The sequence below is a fragment of the Rhinopithecus roxellana genome, chromosome 18 (assembly GCF_007565055.1).
Source record: "Rhinopithecus roxellana isolate Shanxi Qingling chromosome 18, ASM756505v1, whole genome shotgun sequence".
NCBI lineage: Eukaryota > Metazoa > Chordata > Mammalia > Primates > Cercopithecidae > Rhinopithecus > Rhinopithecus roxellana.
In genome coordinates, this window is record NC_044566.1 from 57,341,234 (window position 1) to 57,362,556 (window position 21,323).

General features: G+C 36.4%; 1 protein-coding gene across 4 annotated transcripts in view; it reads right to left on the minus strand.

The window, feature by feature from the left end:
• Positions 1–21,323, minus strand: part of NBEA (neurobeachin) — a 774,301-nt gene that overhangs the window by 554,768 nt on the left and 198,210 nt on the right. For all 4 annotated transcript variants that reach the window (XM_030922219.1, XM_030922217.1, XM_030922221.1 and 1 more), the window contains exon 18: positions 12,388–12,496. In XM_030922219.1, coding sequence (XP_030778079.1) covers positions 12,388–12,496 — 109 coding nt within the window. The remainder of the gene's footprint in view (positions 1–12,387; positions 12,497–21,323) is intronic.

Genomic DNA, 21,323 nt, shown 5'->3' on the forward strand with positions numbered 1-21,323 from the left:
CTATCATTAAGAACCTATGTAAGCTTAAAAAGGGAGAAAGGGAATAATGAGATATAAACAAAAAAAGATGAATTTAGACCCAAACATTTTAATGAAAGAGCAGAGATCAAGATGGGCCCCAAAGGTTTGACTGGATTGGTAAGAGATATGCACAGCAACCCTAAACACCCACTAAAACAAAATTGTACAGAGGTTCAGAGCTGGATATGGACATGAAAACCAATGTGTATTTAACACTTATAGCACATCTCAATTCATACCAGCCACGTTTTAAGTGTTCAACAGCCACATGTCATCAGTGGCTAGAATACAGGTAATCAACAGGGAGGGAAACAATAATGGATCATAACTATGGAGGTAACTTCATATGCTATTTACAGAGATACACCTGAGCCCAGCACTACACATGGAAATTTCATTTTATAAATGGAATTATTTTGCAATTATGTGTTACAGAACTTTAGGCTGAAGCAGGAGCTACTGAAGCTATCTTTCTGATGCACCTGCTCCCCAGCTTCATCATGCGTAAATTCTGTAGTATTAGTAGGCTCAACTTTTTGAGATGAGGTGGTTAAAACAAAAAGGCAAACTATTAACCCTGCTGTTGCATCTAACTGCCACTGTATTCGGGTCAGAGAATCTTCACAGGTTTGGACAAGCCACCTAACTTTATGACTTTTTTTTTCTGTGAATAGAAAGTTTGAATAAGATGGTATCTACCATACTGTCTACCTCTGAGATTCTATAATTTTGAGAAAAAGTTTGATTATTAAGTACTTTTTTTTTTTTTGAGACGGAGTCTTGCTCTGTCGCCCAGGCTGGAGTGCAGTGGCACTATCTCGGCTCACTGCAAGCTCCACCTCCTGGGTTCACGCCATTCTCCTGCCTCAGCCTCCTGAGTAGCTGGGACTACAGGCACCTGCCACCACGCCCAGCTAATTTTTTCATATTTTTAGTAGAGACGGGGTTTCACCATGTTAGCCAGGATGGTCTCGATCTCCTGACCTCGTGATCCGCCCACCTCAGCTTCCCAGAGTGCTGGGATTACAGGCGTGAGCCACCGCGCCCGGCCTAAGTACTTAGTTTTAAAGTTGACTAACTTGCAAAATGATTTCATTCATAAATTGTTATATCCTTACAGAAACAGTTAATTTTAAAAATACATGTTTTTTGGTTAATTATTACTATAAGGAACAAAGCTCTCATTTAGGTGATAAGATCTTACACTTGGCTCCTTGTGTCACCACTAGATGTTTAACTAAATTAAGGGAACAGTATGCAAAGAGAACCCATAAAGCAAAACTAGTATCACAATGAGGTAATGAAACAGATATTATTGTTGAGATTTACAAGTGTATTAAACATAAAAATCTACTCGCTTTGCCTGCAGGAAACATATTCTAAAATCAAACAACTCTTAAGTGTATTAGAGAGGGCTATAAATCATTAACAAAAGAAAAACATAATTACTCTTAATTTAGAGATGGAGTAACAAAGCAAAACTAAAGATACAAATAGAATTTAAAATACAAGTTTTATAAATATTACAGTTCCTAAATAATATGTATATAAAATAGCTTTGAGTAATTTCAAAAAGAGGTCCATTAAAGTTAACTCACTTCTTAGTGTATATTCTTCAGAATAAATTCACCTCAGAAAACTACAGAGGTAAATAATTTATTTTTTTGGTTTTCAAAATAATCAAGATAGATTTTCACATCTTCACAACTTATACAATGTTATCTGACATGTCCTGCCAAAAATCTGATTTTGTGCTTTAATTTTTTTTTTTTTTTTTTTTGAGACAGAGTTTCACTCTTCTTCCCCAGGCTGGAGTGCAATGCTGTAATCTCAGCTCACTGCAACCTCCACCTCCTGGGTTCAAGCGATTCTCCTGCCTCAGCCTCCTGAGTAGCTGCGATTACAGGCATGCGCCACCACGTCTGGCTAATTTTGTATATTTAGTAGGATGGGGTTTCTCCATGTTGATCAGGCTGGTCTTGAACTCCCAACCTCAGGTGATCCGCCCACTTCGGCCTCCCAGAGTGTTGGGATTACAGGCATGAGCCACCGCGCCCGGCTTGTGACTTAAAATTTATTGTTTATTATATTACAAGCATCTTATCAAATCAAACTTAAAATTTGTTTCAAAGATCACTATAACATAGTCTTTATCCTAATAAGACTTCAAAAAACATTAGTTAAAATTACAGATTCTTTTTTTTTTTTTTTTTTTTTTTTTTTTTTTTTGAGCAAGAGTCTTGCTTTGTCGAACAGGCTGGAGTGCAGTAGAGCAATCTCAGCTCACTGCAACCTATGCCTCCCAGGTTCAAGCTATTCTGCTTCAGCTTCCCGAGTAACTGGAATTAAAGGTGCACAGTACCATACACGGCTAAATTTTTTGTATTTTTAGTAGAGACTGGGTTTCACCACTTTGGCCAGGCTGATCTTAAACTCCTGACCTTAAGTGATCCACCCTGCTCGGCTTCCCAAAGTATTGGGATTACATGCATGAGTCACTGTGCCCAGCCTCCTATTCTATTCTATTCTATTCTATTCTATTCTATTCTATTCTATTCTATTCTATTCTATTCTATTCTACTCTACTCTACTCTACTCTACTCTAAAATATCATTATCAACACCATAAGTTGGTTCTTTATTATTTCTGCACTTAATTTTACACATTCGTAGAGTTGTAGTAATATTTATTTTGATGCATTGCTGAGATTAAGGTGATTTTCCCAAACTGAAAAAAGAAAATGAAGATTAAAAAAACATTTCAAACTCTGGATTATCAAACAACTAATTCTTGCTAAGAGTACAAAACTTGATTGACACTAACAAGATGAATTCAACCTAAACTGCAAGTCTGGAAGTGACTTCCTTTTTCAGTTAAATTTCCTTTACTATGTTAATACAAATTAAATTGATACCCATCACACAAGTTAATTTTTTTGCAACTAGATGCGACCCAGCAAAAGATGTAATGTTTTAACTCTGGTGATCCAGAAACAGTAATCTACTGTCCTGTCATTCTAATAATACAATTCGGTTTGGCAGTAGTATTAAAGCTTATGTTGAAGACCCTTTCTGCTATTTTGTAGGATTAACAATGCTGACCAATCATTTATGATATTTCTCTTTTGGCACTTTGCACACTTACATTAACTTTTCTTTTTAGAATATGGGTTCATTATAAACTCAAAGTCCTTGAAAAATTATTTAAAGTAACCATAAACATTATTCTATTTGAAAAACATATATTATTACTAAAATTGATCAGAGGCCTGTAAATTGGTTCCTTCATCGTTTCAGGAGCTCTGCCTCATCCCATATCCAGTATCAGAGAATTCAAACTTACCTTGAGTTTTCCTCATCTAAGACATTGGACCAGCAATTACTTGGCTTTGTTTTGTGTAGAGTATCACTAGAGACCAAAATCTGGATACTAGGAATACACAGAAGTATAGGTGGTGGATAAAAATGCTGCTGTACTTGTGTTGAGTCACTTTTCAGAAGACTAACAAAAATATATATGTGTGTGTATACACGTATTCGAAATTTTCTTATTTAAAGGTTAGTACTACACAATGGTTTTCCAAATTCAACATATTATGTTATTATGCTACACTCATATCAAGTTTCACTGACTGCTCAGACTCTGTATTATGGATAAGAGGTCAAAATAAGCAGATGCTCAAAATTCACGTAGGTAAAACAATGATTAAAAACTTACATAGGCATCATTGACCAAAGCAATTAGTAAGTTCAAAAAATCAAAAGATAAACACACGTTCATCAATATTAGGCAGTAGCTTTCAGAAGCCTAATCTGATATTGTAGCCGGTTTTGATTCAGAGGAGGACTTTAACGCTGTCAACTGAGGAGAGATTCTGACATTTTTGCATTATGCATATATTATGGAACCTACCTACTTTATGATTATTTATTAGTGGCATGACATATAGCAAATTATTTAACCTGTGAGTCTTAATTTGTCTGTTTTAAAAAGCAATAAAAAATACCATTATCATAGGGTAGCTGTAAGATCTGAAACAATGTTCATAAAGAATTTACCATGTTTGTCATGAGAGGTGACCAATAAAAAAGTTACTATGATGAGGGAAATACAGTATCAGAATAAGGAAAGAAAATGGCCTCATTATACTCTGCATAGGAAAAAGCCATTATGCTAGTACTTATTCAGTTGTGTGTGCAAAATACTGAAACAATACTAAAACATTACTATAATTCAAAAAGGCACTGTTCAGAAAGGCATGGTCTACTACTCTTGTGATTTGAGGAATGACTGACACAAAGTGGGAATATTAAGCTCAGAAACAAACAAACAATTCAGAGTAGTCAGTAGATTTATTCACTAATCTAAAGAGCAGCCACTCTTAAATTTACTGATGAGAACATAAAATAGAGAAAAAATCAAGTAGTTAAAAGTAATATTATAGAGCAGTGGTCAGAAAACTATGGCCTGTGGGCCAGATCTAGCCTGCCACCTCTTTCTGTAATACCGTTTTACTGGTACGCAGCCTGTCTGGTTCGTCCTGTCCACGGCTGCTTCTGAGCTACAACAGATTTGAGTAGTTGTGGCAGACACCGCACAGCCCACAAAGCCTGAAATATCACTATCTGTCCCTTTACCAGAAATGCTAGCCCTTCTCAGCTATAGATGAATATTTTGTGATAAATATATTTGTAAATATAAGTGCAAAAAGCTGTACAAGAAAACTATATTTAGGATGACATTTTATAAAAGTTGTGTGTGCATATGTGTATGAGTTGAGAAATATATATACATATATATATTCTTAAGTATGAATCAGACGTAATTGCTAAATTTTATTTTGGTGCTTTTCTACCTTTTCCAAATTTTGCAATGATGAATATTAATTCTGATAGAAGAATATAATACAGACTGTAATAAAAAGAACAACAGAGGGAGGGAGTTAAATTTCTCTGTACTGCTGTAAAGCAGTGGTCAGCAAATTTTTTATAGATAAGATCAGATAGTATTTTAGGATTTGTGGATCACGTAATCTCCATTACAACTACTCAACTCTGTAATGTCAAGTGACCAATGGACTTTACTTAATGAGTTATGTTCTATTAAACTTTATTTCTGCATAAAGGAAGCTGCCCTAAACCCCCTTGCATGCAACTATTTCTCTTGAGTACACCCACACTCCCCTATCTTGAGTTTGTACTTTTCTCTTTGCAAGAAATCTCCATGCCATCACTATTTTCTGACTCATCCTTGAACTCCTATTATCAAGAGCCTGAACACCAGCTGGGGTGAAGGTTCCACCAGTGTTTGGAAACCTCACCCAGCCCACCAGTATTACCTTTATGATGACCCAGCCTGGAGCATCATCAGCCCCATTTTAGAATCACTGGCAGTCAGTTGTCCCAAGAACAAGTCAAAGCCAACGGTAACTCTCTTTCAGAAAATGGAGTACAATAGCCAAAGAACAGGACCCTACATTTTAATACCATCTTGTAATTAGATCTTTTTTGTGAACATAAGAAAAAATTGACTCAAATATTGTATGTACAGGCCTTCATAGCTCTTTATCAAAACCCTGAGCTTCATAGGAATTCCCTACCTTTGTTATGCTCATACCCCTTCCTTTAAGGGAACCAAATGGGGAACCAGATATCCTAAATGATCCCCTTTTGGGAAATATACCTCTCAGGGGCCTTCCCTCACCTCCTAACCTAGACACAGTCTGGCACCCACAGCTTCTCCCTCTTACCCAGCTCCACCTTTAACTCCCCAGTCTTCTCCTAGTTCCACTGTCTCCAGCATCCAGACTCTTGCTAGTCCGCCTCCTTACCATCCTATATAACCTTCCCCACCAAGGGAACCGAGTCCTGATGGGGTCACCTGCAGTGGTGTTTCCTACCCTCCTAAGAGACCATTCTAAGTTATGTCCACTTAGGGAGGTAGCCAATGGGGATGCTGGGATCATTCATCAGGTGCATGTACCTTTGATTTTCAACTAAATTCATGAAGGAATTCTGGGCTTTCTCACTCTCATCTGAGTTAACTTGGGGAGACATTCATATCATCTTGTCCATGTGTTGCACCCCTGAAGATAAGCAGTATATTTGGGCAAAGGCCCAGGCTTATGATAACAATCTGTCATCTGGGGACTCTGAAGAATATGGTATGGGGGCCACATCTTTGCCTAACAAAGACCCTAACTGGAACTATCAACAGGGCCAAGTTGATCTAAGAAAAAGAAATCATATGGTGACTTGTTTAGTGAAGGGAATGAAAAATATAACACCAAGCCTGTGGACTATAATAAAATAAGGGAAATAAAGAAAGGATGAAAACCCAGCTTTGTTCCAGAGATGCCTCGTGAAGGCCCTAAGAAAATACACTAACAGTGACCCCAATATTGATGCTTGGCAAACTTTACTTGGGACACACTTTATTAGCCAGTCAGCACCTGACATCAGAAGAAAAACCACATAAATTGGCTTTGGGATCCCAAATGCCTATTAATGAAATGCTTGATGTGGAATTCAATAATAGGGATAGGGCTGAATATGATTGAAAGGACCTAGCAAGGCAAATGATGAGATAGCAGCAGGCCCAAATGATAGTAGTCACTATAAACAGCATCCTGCAACCTCAGGGTCACCCAGAGGTACACTTCACCCATGGACCAAGCAGACCTCCCAGAAAACTTAAAGGTAATGATTGCTGCTTCAAGTGTGGGGAGCTGTGACACAGTGGCAATAACTGTCCCAGCCAAGGGAGCCCAACCAGACCCTGTCCTCACTACAAGCAAGAGGGCCACTGGAAAAGGGATTGCCCTCAGCTCCAAAGGGAGAGAAGGAAACTTGATGCCATAATGGTTATAACTGAGGACTGAAGGGACCCAAGGTTCCTGGTGGCTCCCACAAAAGCATGGTCATCACAACTAAGGAGCTTTGGGTGACTTGACACGGCAGGAAAGAATAATAATTTCTTAATTGATACAGGGCAAGTTACTCTGTCCTAAGGGCCACTCTTGGACCTTATCTTCCAATAACTGCATTGTCATGGATGTTGATGGCACTCCAAAATCAAAACACTTTACCTTACCCCTGAGCTTCAGGCTACAAAACTCTATGTCTCATTTCTTTATTGGAATGGGATTTCCTGGCCACAGTTGGAGTCACTTTACATTTATCAGGCCCTGGGAAACATTCCTTTCAAGTACTGGCAATACTTGTTTTTTCATTACCAGTATCAGACAAACAGGAGATTCCATCCAAAATAAGATCTGGAAATGGAACCACAAGTATGAAATCAAGAAACTCCTGGCAAAGCAATACGTGGTCAGCTAGTGATCACCTCTTTAAAAGACAAAAATAATTTCCCACATAAGCATCAATATCTCCTCAAACAAGAAGCCAGGTGAGGACACTAACCTCTAATTAAGAAGTTTTTAAAACATGGCCTCCTAGTTCCATGTCAGTCTCCTTGTAATAGTCCTGTCCTCCCTGTCTAAAAACAAAATGAAGAATATTGTCTAGTTCAAGGCTTATGAACCATTAATGAGGCTGTAATTCCCCTACATCTTATAGTGCCAAATCCTTCTACCATATTTACCCAAGTATCAGAAGACACCAAATGGTTCATGATATTAGATCTTAAGGATGCTTTCTCTTGTATGTCTCTTTGCCTTGACTGTCACTATTTGTTTGCTTTTGAGTGAACTAATACTGAAAATAGTATTTCCTGGCAGTATACCTGGGTCGTACTGCCTCGGAGCTTTAGGGATAGCCCTCACTTGTTCAGAAATGCCTTGGCAAGAGAATTACGATAACTAGAGCCAGAAAGGGAAGCCACACTCCAATATGTGGATGACATCCTTGTGTGCAGACCCACTAAAGAGGCCTCAGATAAGAATGTTATTCAAGTTCTAAACTTCCTGGGAGAAAGGGTATCCAGTCTCTCCACCCAAGGCCCAGATTTCTAAATTGAAAGTAAAATATCTGGGGTACATCTTAAGCCCAGGAAACTACACCATGTCCATCGAACAAAAGGAAGCTATCTTAAAGGTCAGGCCTCTACAACTGAAGAAGCAACTCAAAACTTTCCTGGGTATGACAGGAACTTGCAAGATTTGGATCCCAGGATTTGGAATCATTGCTAAGCTACCATATGAAGCTCTAACAGGGTCGAAGCATGAACTGCTTGAATGGTCAAGGAAACAACAAGAGGCTTTATGTTCTAGCTGAACAAAGTGGGGTTTGCACAGTAATAAAACACACCTGTTGTTCTTATATTAACAATTCAGGATTAGTTGAACTGAAAGTTCAAAAGATTTACTAACAGGCTACCTGGCTACATAATTTCCATATAATCCCACTGCTCAAACCATCTGGGACTCCATCAAAGGATACTACCAACTGTGATGTGGTTCTTTCCTTTGACCTTCAGTAGCTCTTATTATGGTGAATCTTTGTCCTTACTTGTTTAACCTCCTTGTAAATTTTGTGTCTTTTACATTACAACAGTTCCATGTCAAAATGATGGTTATGCAATGATTCCAATCCCTCCCTTGGATTCAGAGTCTCCTGATGACTCACCCTTAGAGCCCTCAGGCCAGGCAGCCAGAGATTACCACGCCCTTGTGAGGCAGGGCCAACATCTCTAATCAGCAGGAAGTAGATAAAGAAGACCAACCATTTCCCTCATCAACCCTTAAGAATAAGAGATGGAAATCTCTGAAGGGGAAGGGGAAATGAAACAGGAATAATAAGGGTGGTTGCAGGAGAATAAAAAACTCCAGGCAGCAGTTTCACATGACTAAAGCCAGGATGAGAGCCAAGATAGCTATGGCTGACGGGACCCACTATGGCACTGGATTTGATGGAGGTTCACCTAGGACCTCATTACACACTCACTAACATACGAAATCACACACCTATCACCATCATAATGGTTCCAGGAACACCCATATTTGGAGTAAAACTAGATAGCATCACAGTTCTGAGAAATAATCTACCCGTTTACAGTAATCTTGATGAATATTCCATCCCTTGTTTAGAAGAAACTCATAAAGGTAGCAGCTCCAAAAACCCTTGCATGCAACTCTCTCTTAAGTAAGCCCACACTCCCCTTTCCTGAGTGTGTACTTTTCTCTTTGCAATAAATCTCTGTACTTTTCCTTAAAAGAACCCAAACAAAACCTTTTATTTGCAGACCCCGAAATTTGAATTTCATTTAATTAAAAAAACACTCTTTTTCCCCCATCTTACTCATCATCACTCGCCATCAGAGAAATGCAAATCAAAACTACAATGAGATACCATCTCACACCAGTTAGAATGGTGATCATTAAAAAATCAGGAAACAACTGGTGCTGGAGAGGATGTGGAGAAACAGGAACACTTTTACACTGTTGGTGGGACTGTAAACTAGTTCAACCATTGTGGAAAACAGTATGGTGATTCCTCAAGGATCTAGAACTAGAAATACCATTTGACCCAGCCATCCCATTACTGGGTATATACCCAAAGGATTATAAGTCATGCTGCTATAAAGACACATGTACACGTACGTTTATTACGGCACTATTCACCACAATAGCGAAGACTTGGAATCAACCCAAATGTCCATCAGTGACAGACTGGATTAACAAAATGTGGCACATATACACCATGGAATACTATGTAGCCATAAAAAAGGATGTATTCATGTCCTTTGTAGGGACATGGATGCAGCTGGAAACCATCATTCTCAGCAAACTATCGCAAGAACAGAAAACCAAATACTGCATGTTGTCACTCATAGGTGGGAATTGAACAATGAGATCACCTGGACACAGGAAGGAGATCATCACACACCTATAGTGGCAGGGGAGAGGGATAGCATTAGGAGATACACCTAATGTAAATGACGAGTTAATAGGTGCAGCACACCAACATGGCACATGTATACATATGTAACAAACCTGCACATCGTGCACATGTACCCTAGAACTTAAAGTACAAAAAAAAAAAAAAAAAGCCAGGAAACAACAGATGCTGGAGAGGATGTGGAGAAATAGGAACGCTTTTACACTGTTGGTAGGAGTGTAAATTAGTTCTACCATTGTGGAGGATAGCGGGGTGATTCCTCAAGGATCTAGAACCAGACATACCATTGACCCAGTGATCCCATTACTGGGTATATACCCAGTGGATTTTAAATCATGCTGCTATAAAGACACATGCACACATATGTTTATCGTGGCACTATTCATGATACCAAAGACTTGGAACCAACCCAAATGTCCATCAATGATAGACTGGATTAAGAAAATGTGGCACGTATACACCATGGAATATTATGCAGTCATAAAACAGGATGAGTTCATGTCCTTTGTAGGGACATGGATGAAGCTGGAAACCATCATTCTCAGCAAAGTATCACAAGGACAGAAAACCAAACACTGCATGTTCTCAGTCACAAGTGGGAAATGAACAATGAGATCACTTGGACACAGGGCGGGGAACATCACACACTGGGGCCTGTCAGGGGGTGGGGGTCTGGGGGAGGGATAGCATTAGGATAAATACCTAATGTAAATGACGAGTTAATGGGTGCAGCACACCAACATGACACATGTAGACCTATGTAATAAACCTGCACGTTGTGCACATGTACCCTAGAACTTAAAATATAATAAAAAATTTTTAAAAGAAAAAATAAAATTGAAATAAAAGAAAAATCTCCAAATTAAAAAAAAAAAAATGTAAAACCTATCCTATTTGAGGACTGTGCAAAATCTGAAACTGAGCTATCTGTTCCATGGCTTACATGAAAAGAAATAGTATTAGAGAAGAGTAAATTTGTTTTTGTTTTTGTTTTGTTTTGTTTTTCTGAAGGGGACAGGGTCTCACTTTGTCACTCAGGCTGGAGTGCAGCAGCGCAATCTCAGCTCAGTGCAGCCTTGACCTCCTGGGATCAAGCAATCCTCCTGCCTCAGCCCTCCAAGTAACTGAGACTACAGGTTAATTCAAAATTATAGTACAATTTCATTCAGAATCTCAGCATCTGCCTTTCTCAATGTCTCCCATTTTTATTTTAAAAACATTTTTATAAATAAATCTACAATGATGAGATATTCTATTTAATGTTTTCTGACCACTGCTCTTCCGAGTTAGGCATAATATTATGGATATTTAGTAGTACCTGTAAGTTTTCTCTTAGCATGACTATAATGCCCTTGTATAACAGATACAAAGTCTTGTCATCTAAATCTATAACAAAATAATCTACACTCTGCTGTATTTCAAAGTGTGAGATTAGAAATCCATTTTTCTTCTTGTTTAGACATGATGGCTATGTACTGGTATTTAAAAGCCGAAAACTTAGGTTTGGCAATACAGGCGGTACATGAAACACTGTTGAGTTATTACATCTCTGTAATTTCTAGTTTGCCAAGCAACAGTGCAAGGTGAGGAGAGCATAACAAATATTCTTGTTACAAATCTTTAACTCTCTGGTTGTGGCACAAAGCAGCTACAGGCAATAGCTAAACAAATGAGTGTGACTGTGTTCACTGAAATTTGAAAATCCTATAAATTTTACAATTCATATATTATTCTTTTTTTGATTATTTTCAACCATTTAGAAATATAAAAAAGCATCCTTAACTTAGAGCCATACAAAAATGGATGCTGGCAGTTAGCTCTTGAGCTATAGAAAAAAAAACTGGGACCACTGAAGATGAGTTATAGGAAAAGCAGACTTAAGGTTAATGTAAGGGGACATTACTAACATTTTACTACCATTTAAAAATGAAAGTAGCCACTCTTGTGAGGTAGTATACACATTTCATAGAAAATACTGAACCCAAAACTCTTCCATTTGTTGGAAGTGATAAAAAAGGAACTTCTAAATTGAAATGATGAGATCCAAAGATGCTTCCAGATATCATTTTTACAAATAATTATTACCTAAATTTATCCCAGTAGCAACTCTAGCTTAATACTGGCAGTGGATATAGCTAATAGAAGCAGAAAGGGAGAGAGTAGGAAGGAGAGGAAAAAAACAGAGGGGTGGGGATGGGGAAGTAGAACTAATATATAATATGTAATGGATGTAGTTTATGTGAGAAAGACTTTGTGTGAAGCCAGTCAGCCAACCTATACTAGAAGAAAAGCTCTTGGATAGACATAAAGAGATTGGCAAAAATTGTACATGGATATGTTTTAAAATAAAATAAAAATATAAGGTATGTATTCATTTTTTACCATTAAACCATTTTCTGGTTTAATTAGCTTTCAGATTAACAGACCAACTACTCATCTCAATTGCATAGATTTAGAGGGTTTCCACTGTATACACTTAAAACTTTCATCACACATTTTTTATTTTTACCTCATAAAGTGTGTTGTATGTGGTGACAGTCACAGTGTTTGTATGCAACATCAGCCTTTCTCCAAGAAGAGTGAAAAGACTATGGGTGTGCATAATTTCAACTTTTCTCCTGGAGAGAAGGGGGAAAAATAAAACACCATGAAACACATTGGATTCTCTGCTCACATGACTTTTAGATAAGAGAGAACAATTTACAAGCAGATACAGAATAATACAAGTAATTATTTTTATGAACTTCCATCTATAGAAACAACAGTTTGTAACACAACTGTGTCCTAAAGTTCCAAGACTGTTAAAAACTTTTCAAATAAAATATCTGTGTGAACTAAAATGTGAAATGTACAAATTATGGAATATTACATAAATGTCATTGCTATTATTTTCAAATTTCAAATAACTATTTAGAAGTGATTTTATTGGGTTAAAACTATTGGTTTCCCCTAACATAGAGACCACATAATTTTTAAATCATTTCTATCCAAATTCAAAGTTTATAACATACACTGTAACAAACCTTAACATCAAGAACTAAAATTATGGTTAAAAATAAATATGAGAGCTTAATTTTGGGGTCATTAAAACAAAATAATTCTGCATAATTAAAGAGAGTTCATCATTGCTTGTATTTGTGGTCTACCAATGGATTTAAAAAATACCTTTCTACTTAATGTTGCCTGATTTAATTTTGTCCCACCCACACCCACAACTTAGGATAGAAGGTTCCATTAAAGGAACCATCCTGGAACTCTTAGCTGTAGCTCAAGAATTACTACCGGCCTCTCATTTGTGTTACTTCCTTAGAATTCAAGATCTGGGCCGGAAGCAGTGGCTCACGCCTGTAATCCCAGCACTTTCAGAGGCTGAGGTGTGTGGATCACGAGGTCAGGAGTTCGAGACAAGCCTGGCCAATATGGTGAAACCCCATCTCTACTAAAAATACAAAAATACGGGCGTGGTGGCACATGCATGTAGTCCCAGCTACTCAGGAGGCTGAGGCAGAAGAATCACTTGAACCTGGGAGGTGGAGGTTGCAGTGAGCCGAGATCATGCCACTGCACTCCAGCCTGGGGGACAGAGGGAGACACCGTCTCAAGAAAAAAAAAAAAAAAAAAAGAATTCAAAATCTAGATCATCTTCTCTCCCCACTCTCAGTATTTCATTTCTTTCTTCAATTTTCCATTGTTCTCTGGTTTTGGCAACTGTGACACAGTCTGACAAAGTAATCACCAAACTCTGGTTCCTTTCTTCCTGGGTCCACATCTGTATTACATTTCCAGCCCCTCTTATAGCTAAGTGTGGCTATTTAACTGAGTTCTAGCCAATAAAATGTGAACAGAACAGTTGTAGATTATTTTGAGGCCTGACCCACAGGAAAAGCACTCATGCACATTTTCCATGCTCTTTCTGCAAGCCAGCAACACAGATCCACAGAAGGAAGACAATGGAGCCACAAGGTGGGAGAAGCTGCCTGGGTCTCTAAATCACTGTAAGATAATCAACTGCTTGGGAAGGCCTATTTGGATTTTAAGTGAACATGAAATAAAATACTACCTGGGAAGTGACTAGAATTTCATTATTTATCAGTTATGGCAGCTATTGTTACCATAATTAATACAGAAATCAAATGAACCATTTATGTGGGTACCATTCATCTGCAAAAGGTCTCGTCTAACATCAGCTTCCAAGTGCCACACTCCATAACAAAAGGCACAGGACTGTTGATCCCCTCACCCTATCTGCCTCGGTCCAGGCAAGGAAAAAGCAAAATTACCTAAACTCAAAAGGAAGCTAGGACATCTGTCCTGTGGCTGTGTTTGCAAAACACTTAAATATGACTGAAAAAGGTCAAATGGCTATTAAAAAAAATACAGGGCTAATGCGTATTATGGAACGATGGAAGGGAGGTTTAAATCTCTTCCAACTCAAGCGTTGCCCAAGAAAAGGAGGCCTTAAGTGTTCCTTTGCTCCCAATCAGGAAAGAACAAATGACAAAGCACAGACCTTGAAACAGGTGCTGGTAAACATAGGTCTAAATTAGTCTATCTGAAGGCCAGCTCAGTGGCTAATGCCTGTAATCCCAGCAGTTTGGGAGGTCAACGCAGGAGGCTCACTTGAACTCATGAGTTCAAGACCAGTCTGGGCAACACAGCAAGACCTCATCTCTACTAAATAAAATAAAATAAATAAAATAAAATAAAATAAAATAAATTAGCTGGGCATGGTGGCAGGCTCCTCTCATCCCCAGTTACTCAAGAAGGGGAGGATGACTTGATTCCTGGAGATCAAGGCTGCAGTGGGCTTGCACCACTGCACTCCAGCCTGAGCAACAGAGTGAGACCTGGTCTCAAAAAACTGAACTAATTAATTAAGTAGGCTATCTGAAATTTAGAATACTCTCTTAACCGTGCCACTACTACTTCAGCTACCAAAGAAATCCTTGCTTTCTTGAGTATCTCCTCCAATGCAAACAGGTGCTTAATTCTAGGTTTGGAGGAAACTTGAAGATACTGTGCATACACCAGGGAAGAGACAAGTCAGCTTCCTCCTATAGTTTGCTTTAAAACAATACTTACCAATAAATTTGGCTGCACAGCAGTCAAGAGATAAACAAAATACCATCCATCATCTTAGGCAGGAAATGGTGCACTGCCCCTGTACATCACATGATTTTGTTCCTTATAGGACTTCTAATGAAAGACCTAGCTCTGTGGGTTTAGTTCAGGAAAGGCTTCAGTGGGACATTTACTGGAAAAACTAACATCAAAATTACCTTTAAGATCTAAAGAGACTTTAGTTTTAGTGCTGATTTGCTTATATCTTGAGTTTGACAGGACTTCTGCCCACATGGATCAAGAATGTCATCTATATTTTTACAGAATCTTGTAATCATGCACATTATAGATGTATTAGCTTACTATACATTCCACTGAAATGTATTTAAATTTTCTTCTTCACAAAACAACCTTTTTGTGGGGTGGTCAAAGATACTTCTTGTTGCTGGGTGTGGGGGCTCATGCCTGTAATCCCAACACTTTGGGAGGCCGAGACAGGCAGATCACTTGAGGTCAGGAGTTCAAGACCAGCATGGCCAACATGGTGAAACCCCATCTCTACTAAAAATTCAAAAATTAGCTGGGCGTGGCAGCATGCATCTATAGTCCCAGCTACTCAGGAGGCTGAGGCAGGAGAGTCACTTGAGCCTGGGAGGCAGAGGTTGCAGTGAGCTGAGATTGCGCCACTGCACTCCGGCCTGGGCAACAGAATGAGGCTCTGTCTTTAAAAAAAAAAAAAGAAAAAAAAAGATACTTCTTGTAACAAATTCAGAGTATATGTGAAAACAGTAAAGAAAACAAAAAAGAAAGAAAACCCCATAATTCTGTAACCCGATATAATCATTATAAATATTTTATATACAGATTAACTGCTATGCATATATGACACACAGATCTGAGAGGATGAGAGGAATACAATGGAAATTGCTCTATATAAGGTAATTTATACTTTGTTTACTTTAAATCAACAATATACTGTGTATTTTTCAGTGTCATAAAATATAACTGATAAGAAAAATGGAGCATAATTGGCTGAGCACAATGGCTCACACCTGTAATTCTAGCACTTTGGGAGGCTGAGGTGGGAGGATCACTTGACGTCAGGAGTTCAAGAACAGCCTGGCCAACATGGTGAAATTCTGTCTCTACTAGAAATACAAAAATTAGCCAGGCATGGTGGCAGGCACCTGTGATCCCAGCTACTCAGGAGGCCGAGGCAGGAGAATCACTTGAACATGGGAGGTGTAGGTTGCAGTGGGCAGAGATTGCATCACTACACTTCAAGCTGGGCAACAGAGCAAAACACCATTTCAGGAAAAAAAAAAAAAAAAGAGTAGTATAATTGTTTTATCCATTCACTACTGTTAGCCATTTATGTAATTTCCCATTTTTTTATACCATAAATAAAATTTTCCTTTAGACACATCTTTGGGCATAATCATGACTATTTCCTTAGGATAAAAACTGAAATGATCAGGTTAAAAGCTTTTTATATTTTAATTTTTATGGGACTTTGCTGAACTGACCTCCAAAAATATGTACATTTATATTTCTACTATTAAGGTATACATGCATTTTACCAACCCTATGTATTATAATAATCAGAAAAATAGTCAGTTTGGTATGTAAAAAGTAGATCTTATTTTCACTGACAAGAATTGCTGATCAATTGAAAGCTTCTAAGCATTTATACTACTTCCAAGAACTTCCTGATACTGTCCTGTGACCCATTTTTTTCTGTGTGTTCATCTTTTTTCTACTAAGTATAAGATCCTTACTAACATCAGGAAAATTATTACTTTGTCAACTCATTGACAAATATTCTCCACTTTCTGAATTTCAAGGGATTTTGTGGCAACAAAAGGTTTTTATAATTTTCTTGAATAAAATCTATCAAGTTTTGATCCTGTCATTTCTTCATTTATACTTAATACTCATTCTTTCTACCACAGCATTTTAAAATGATTTTTAACTCATTTTTCATAATTATTTAATTGCTTTTGTAAATCATATACAACATAGAAATTCATAAAGTATACGGAAATAGAAAGTACAACACTTAAAATACTACTACCTAAAAGTAACACAATAAATAACAATGAACATTAAATATCTTTTTATGGAGAATAAGAGAAGGCAAGAAAGGAGAAGGGAAGGAAGAGGGAATAAAGAAGGATACAAGAAATTCATACTAAATTTTATTTTAAATAAAAAGCATCAAATATAATTTTACATTTAACAGAAAAGAAAGAAAAGGACATGAAACAATAAAAAAAATTTAAAACTTCAGATGACTTTCTTTACCACATGAAAGGCTTTTTCTAATTAAAAATCTTTATGAGGCTTAAAAAAATTATGAGGAAAAACAAAGTGTTACATAATTAACTAAACGTTTCAATTTTAGAAAATATCAGTTTACTCTTTTATATTAAAGACAGATAATTACCATCTTCACACTTTAGGTCACCTAATTTTTGTGAGTTATATTGCTATTTGAACATCAAGGTTTAAAACACTTAAATTATTTTCATCGTAACACTGCTGTTATGTATGAATTGCTGGGTCTTTGTCTATTTCAAATGAATTCACTTCCTTGACCTTGTCTTCACCATTTCTGGTTTTTCTTTTGACTCAGCTCTCAATTGATTGGGAATGCCATTCAAGACGAGACGAAGAAGTCTGTCTTCTGAATTCTGACCTGATGTCTACATACTTAACAATCTGGCAGGATATAATATTCTCCGGTCACACCTTCTTTCAGAATTTGCAGACATTGCATTATTTCTTTTGGCACTGAATTCAACTGGGAGAAGTCTGAGGCCAGCCAAATGTTTAACCATTTGAAAGTACTTCTTTTTTTGCCTAGTTTTCTCATTTTCTTTTTAGGAACTCTTTTTTTTAATCACTAAATTCTGATCTAAATACTATATGTCTTAAGTCTTATTCTCTGTCAAATTTTTCTAGAAGATGGTGTGCTTTTTCTATACATTACTTAAGGGACTATATCTCATTTCCAATAGAAAATTGTTTCAGGCATTGACTTGATCCCTCAGTATGACATATTAATACAAAAACTTGGAATCCCATTTTCATCACAGAACATCAATCTCAGTTCATTCTTCGTGTTTCAAAAAAGAACTATTTTCACTCACCAAAAGTACTAAAGAACAAAAACCTGGCATACCCAATCAATTCCTGTCACTCTAATGTGGGAATTATTAAGGGAGAAATCTAGGAATTCTGCTGACTTTGCAGGGATAGAAATGAAGGAAGGATACTTACAAAGTCACTCCAGAATCTTTGGGTTCTTTTTTTTTAGCTGTCAATATTTTGAATGCATTGCTTTATGTGATGCTGCTTTCCTTGTCTGGTCACATTTGAATTTGTTGTTTTGGAGGGGGAGAGTCTCTATGTTACTATATAATGTTTATTTCATTAGGTTCGGACAAGGGAAATTCTTTCATCTCTCTTTATCAACTTGATCTGGAAGTCCACAATTCCAAATGTGTATTCTTTGTAAAATGTTTGTGGTTTTGGGTTTTCTTTTTTTTTTTGGTGGGGGTGGGGGTGCTGGGTGTGGTGATATGGTTTGAAGGCTTCTTCTCCACCTTCGATCCAGAAATTAAATAATTTCCCACTGCCAATTATTGAATAATTTTAATTATGTTTCTAGTATCTAAACAAACATAAATATCAGGATGTGTTTCTGTACCTTCATTCTACACCCCTTCTTTAAGTTTATTCCTTGATTTAAAGTCTACTAGACTTATTACACTACTCATTATTCTTATTCTTCAAACTTCTATTGACATTTTTCCTCATTTGTTCATCTGAGTTAGCTTTTGAAGAGTTTTTTAACCTTCAAATAAAAAAAAATTTTTTTATCAGAATGACATTGTTTACAAACTGATTTACTACAATTCTATCTTTATATGATTGGGTCTTTCCCATTAAGGTATATAGCATAGCTCTCCATTTACTGCATTTTAAATTTTTTAATGGTTTTCAGGAAACAATTTATAATTGTATTTACATTTCCAATCTCCTTTGGCTATTAATGGATATATTATTCTGTAGTAAGAAGCATTAGTTACTCAACTGGTAGATATTATTATACTTTCTGTTCTTCTTCAATCTGTCAGGACAGTTGTAATATTATTTCAGATTTTAACCTACATCTCCCCAGCATTTTATTTTGAGGCTAGAATGGAGGGTAAGGTATAGGAACTCAATGCTATATGCACCAATGTTTACATGGAAACTATATCAAAACACAGTTCTGCATTAAGGGAGCATAGGATAGCTTTGTTGATGATTACTAGTGAAGCAAAACAGGACATGTTTTGTGCTCCTGTAGTTTTATCTTACTTATTAGTAACTTGATGTTACCCTTCCCATTTTTTAATTGATGGCAGAAGTACTATGTATATGTGTGAAAAACTGAATAAATGAACACATAAAAATATAAAGAACAAAATGATGTTATTACCAAGAATTAGAAGTGAACCTCTTATATGTCATCCTAATGTACTATATTTTTCTTATAATCATTATAATCTATCCTGTAATTTAAAAAGGCTTTCTTTATTCAAAAGCTTCTCTCTATTTTACCTCAGTGAGGTATGGGAAAGTTTGATTCATTTTGTTGGTTCCTTAAAAACATCAGCTTTGTAGTCAGTGATCCTTTCAACAGTTCAACAGTTTTAATACTTCTAGTTTCTTCATGTTAGCCTGCACCCTTACTAATTTGTACTTCCTACTTCATTCCTACTTTAATTAATGTTGTAATGTAAGTACAAAGTCCCTCTAACTTTTAATCTTTATTTTTCAATAATGGAGGTATTTATTTCTGATAAGAGTTTTTGCTATAAAGTACAGAAAATTTTAGATAATTTCTAATTTTTCTTTTATTTTCTTCTATTCTCTAAAAGATATCTTGACACTGCTTCTTAATTTCTAAGTAGGCAAGATATTCTGCATAATTTCTTTTTTTACTTCCAATTTTATCACATTATGGTCAGGAAGCAGTATCCAATAAAATGTCTACTTTGTCTGCGTTTTCATTTTATGGCCCAGGACATGACGCTTTTTTCTGTTGTTGTTGTTGTACATCTTCTTTAGCCATGAAGTATATCCTCAAAATATGTAAGATTGAACATATATCTACTGCGCCAGGTTTTATGAATCTATTACTCAATTTCTCTATATCTGTATGTATTAGTTCAATTTCTCTATATCTGCATGTATTATCAATTGGTCCCATTCTGAGAGAGCGATGTCATCTATACCATTATTATATTTTATCAACTTCTTATTGCATCTCAAATGAATTTCGCTTTATAGTTTTGACATCGCTATTTGATGTTTTCACGTTTATGAACTTAACACTATCTACTTAAATTGTTCCTTTCAAAATACAGAATGTCTTTCCACATTCTCTTTTGAACTTTTAATCTCAGGTTCAACTCATTGTGTTTTGGGCTTTCAAATCCCATCTGATTTTTATAGTGTCAACAAATTTCTGCTTTACTTTTGTTTGCTATACGTTTCTTTACTCAGTTATTTTTTTAAAACATAATATTCCTGCAGCCACCAACCAACTTCTTATTTCTGGATACCTGTTTATCATCCCATTCTTCACACTCTACTTGGGGATAACCATAATCAAAAATTTTGGTTTTTATTCCCACGTACATCTTTATAATTTTAATTAGACGAATATCTATTCATATGCAATTTACAATTTTGTCTTCACATATTTTTGAAATTGAAATAAATTGCATCATTATTATGTATCCTTCTACAACTTGCTTTATTGCTTTATGTTTGATTTGTGGAAGGTAACTTTACATCATTCATTTTCAGTTCTGAATATATCCAACTGTATGAATATACCTTAATTTACTTTCTGTTCTCCTCTTCTATGCTGTTTCCAACTTTAGTTAATATTAACAATGTTATATTGAACATTGTTCACACACATGAGAGTTTCTCTACATCAAGGAGAGAGTTCCTTAGTCATAGAGTATAAGTATCTTTATCCTTTTTAAAAATTGTAAATTGTTCTTCAATGTGATTGTACCAGTATATAATTCTACCAGTGACTGGAGAGTTTCCACTGACGTACATCCTTTGTCAACACTTGATATTGTCAAGAGTTTTAAAATTTACCATCCTGATGAGCATTAAATGCATGTTTTATTTGCACTTTCTTGATTACTACTGAAGTTGAGTATATTACCCATATGTTTACTGCTAACTCAAGTTTCCTCTTCAGTGAATTGTCTGTTTATAGTCTTCATGATCCTAATAGATTTTCTTTTTCTAATTTATTTGCACAATTTTTTCATATGTTTAGGAGACAAATCCATTGTATCCGAGATA